Raw genomic sequence first — 3204 nt, 5'->3', positions numbered from 1 at the left:
CGTAATCAGTTTCTTTCAATAATAATATTATTATTATAAAAACAATATTTATTTAAATACCTCGTTCACCCGCGGTTTATTACAGATATTTTTAGCTCTGTTTGCGTACCGCAGGGTCGACAGAGTTTCGTGATAGTCCCTGCACGAAGGGCTGATACATGCTATCATTAAAGTTCTCGTATTACCCCCCAACGAATCCTGTCATAAAAATAATAATAATTAGAATAAAACCAATCAAATTGGTATCAATTATCATTATTTTAGAACCTGTAAAAGTCTGGTCAACTTCGAATCCCTGTAAGGAATATGTTTGGCTTTCCCGTCCACCAAGGCCGATATGACATTCCCGAGGGCGCTTAGGGACAGATTTATTTTTGTCGCCTCCTTCAATCTGTCCCCCGTGGCCCCAGTTTTCGCCTGTCTCTCAGAACCGGCCAAATCTACCAAGTTCAACTTACCTAGCAGCATAAAACACAAAAAATATATTTCAATATTTTATAACCATGCAAAAGTACCCTTTTTAATAGATTCCAAGTTCCCTTTGTTGGATATCTGTTCAATACTGATTGTGAAAATACTATGCGATCGGGAGCTATTCTGGTTCATCAAAGTCGCTCCCGTGATTCTATTTTTTGTCCCGATGCTCAGTAGTTCTTCGCATTCGTTAACGTTATGTACAGGGTGAGTGGAAATGCCTTAAACAATAAACGATAAAACACTCGGTACGTTTTCGAAATTAATCGACCACCTACCCATGACTACCACCCCCACGTTTGGGACTTCTTTAAGGGTGGGAGCGGGTAAATTCCTTGTCGTTGGCACAAGTAAATCCCTATAAGTAACAATAATAATAGAAAATTATATTGTTGCTTATTATACAGGGTGTTTCATAAAAATGCGACAAAAATATCGTAATATCGTATAAAAATGTCGATTCAAACGGGTTAGGTTAGAATAAGACAAGAAACACCCTGTATATGTAAATAAACAATACAATACCTTATTTGTTCGTTGTATATTTCTAAATAGCTAACCATGGCTAAATATTTGACGTCAACAGTGACAGAGATGGCTTCAAAAATGTGATCAAATGTTCGGCTAATTATGCCCTTATCGGGGGGCAAAGATAGTTTGTTACCCTCCATGGTAAACGATTTTCCGCACCCTGTTTGCCCATACACGAAAATGGTACTGTTATATCCTTCTAAGACACTCTGTATAATAAATAATATTATAGTAAAGTCCCTGTTTTATTTTGTAATTGGCTAATTGTTTATTTGTAAATGTCTTACTTCAATAAGCGGGTAACAAATCTCATTATAAATAGACTCAGTGGAAGCCTTTGGATCGTAAGCCGAATCGAATGTAAATTGTTTGGGGTACGAAGTTGGGTACTCTGCAGGGTCCCATGTTTCAACGGTACCGTCCCTTATGCGTACAATGTTCTAAAAGATACGCAAATGTTTTCGAAATGTATTGTACAAAACGTTTTTAAATACCTGACACTTCTTTTCTCGTTCTTCGACATTCATTGGTCGACATCTTACAATAACTTTAACAGTTTCAGCCATTTCGTTAAATTATTTATAAGTACTAAAACATATGAAGTCTAACTTTACTTAAAAAATTACAGCAGTTCACTGTTTGTTCCTTTGTTTTTTTTACGAAATAATGGCTAATAACAAATGAATAACACTTGTAATTGTTAGTTTTTTTTTTGTTTTGAATAAATCAAAACTTTTAGTTGTGTATATACGGTTTTTTGAATATTTACTCAGCGATATTTAATCATTTCTTAGAAATTAGGACAAAAAGGTAATTATGTCATTTGACCCAGATCCAACACTTTATCATTAGAATTATTGATCAGAAGTTAAACAAATATTTCCAGTGAACTTGAACATGTGCTACAACCGAGTCTCTTTAGAAACAGCCCTTAATCAATATAGCAACATTATTTGTAAAATATCCAAGCATGTTTCAATTGTTTTTAACCATTTTTGTTTTGTTTTTGATTACTTCGGTAAAAAGTTACATTTACAGTACTGCGCAAAAAAGTTTGACCCAATGGATTCCAATTGTTACAGATCACATAATATTTAAAAATACTTACATCTATATAAAGCTGTTAGTCTTATTAAATTATTAATTGATATAATATGTCGTAATAAAATTATTTAAGTAAAAAATTACCTGCTGGATGGAGTAAAGACGATGTTTATAAACCTTTTGTTTTATCACAACAATCACAGTAGTTGATTATCATTTATTTTTTATTAAAACTGAAATAGATATAAATAAAGTGTAACCGTTCACAATTTGACACGAAGTTCTCTTTGTTTTTCCATTATTTTCCGACAGCTATCATTTACATGGGGCAACAGAGTGGACTGTCCACTCGGTGGTCACTAATAAGGGTTGAATTGCGCAGTTTACATTGCGTGCATTTTTACTACTGAATTATTCATTCGATAAATCAACTGCCCACCACATCATTTATTACATCGACATGGAATTCCAATAAATGGAAAAACGGGGCTAAAACTATTGTTGCTTCTTATCACACCTTGCGTGACACCTCACTGACGACCTTTCGATAATTAATGGCCTAATTAAGTAACACGTAATCGTTTATTATAATAATTTTGGAATATAATTTAAAGTATCACGAAAAATAAGGCGCTTTATTTGTCAGCAGTGTGGCCAGTCTTCCGGCACTCTTTTTTATTAAACGTAGAATACACGAGCCTTAATTGGATTTGTACTTACGCGATCTACACTAAAGACTACTTCCGAATTGTTATTAATTATACAAATTTACACATAGATATAAATATTTAAATAAAAAAAAAATAATAATAAATTTGGTTTTAGTTCAATTGTTATTACATCTACGCCCAGCAATCAATTAAATACTCACTTTTTCTGTACATAAAGGTTTTCTATTGAAGACGGTTTCGTACGAGTTAAGTGAGACCCTCTTCAGCTCTGTAGTTTTCTGTTGTTTTGAAAAATGTAAATATTTGAATATAATATATTTACACGAAGCCAATATTAATTTACATAAAACACAATTTTATATACCTATATAATAGCACAGGTACATATTTATATGTATATGTAATTAAATATATATTATACGATAAAAGTCTTGTAAAATACGTAACAACATTTCTACATATAGACGAAAAGAATGAAACGAAA

At 32.6% G+C, this 3204-nt stretch overlaps 1 protein-coding gene across 1 annotated transcript in view; it reads right to left on the bottom strand.

Annotated features, from left to right (window-relative positions):
- LOC108735857 (kinesin-like protein KIF17) overlaps positions 1-3198 on the bottom strand; it is a 16374-nt gene extending 13176 nt beyond the window's left edge. Inside the window, exons 1-8 of the mRNA XM_025975217.1 lie at positions 2921-3198; positions 1500-2590; positions 1293-1445; positions 1000-1214; positions 753-832; positions 516-695; positions 268-458; positions 61-198 (exon numbers count right to left, since the gene is read on the bottom strand). Coding sequence (XP_025831002.1) covers positions 61-198; positions 268-458; positions 516-695; positions 753-832; positions 1000-1214; positions 1293-1445; positions 1500-1571 — 1029 coding nt within the window. The 5' untranslated portion in view covers positions 1572-2590; positions 2921-3198. The remainder of the gene's footprint in view (positions 1-60; positions 199-267; positions 459-515; positions 696-752; positions 833-999; positions 1215-1292; positions 1446-1499; positions 2591-2920) is intronic.
- Between the last annotated feature and the right edge of the window lie 6 nt (positions 3199-3204).

Source organism: Agrilus planipennis, unplaced genomic scaffold, assembly GCF_000699045.2.
Source record: "Agrilus planipennis isolate EAB-ADULT unplaced genomic scaffold, Apla_2.0 scaffold69, whole genome shotgun sequence".
Classification (NCBI taxonomy): Eukaryota; Metazoa; Arthropoda; class Insecta; order Coleoptera; family Buprestidae; genus Agrilus; species Agrilus planipennis.
Note: the sequence above shows the minus strand (reverse complement) of the source record. Positions and strands in the feature narration are given on the sequence as shown.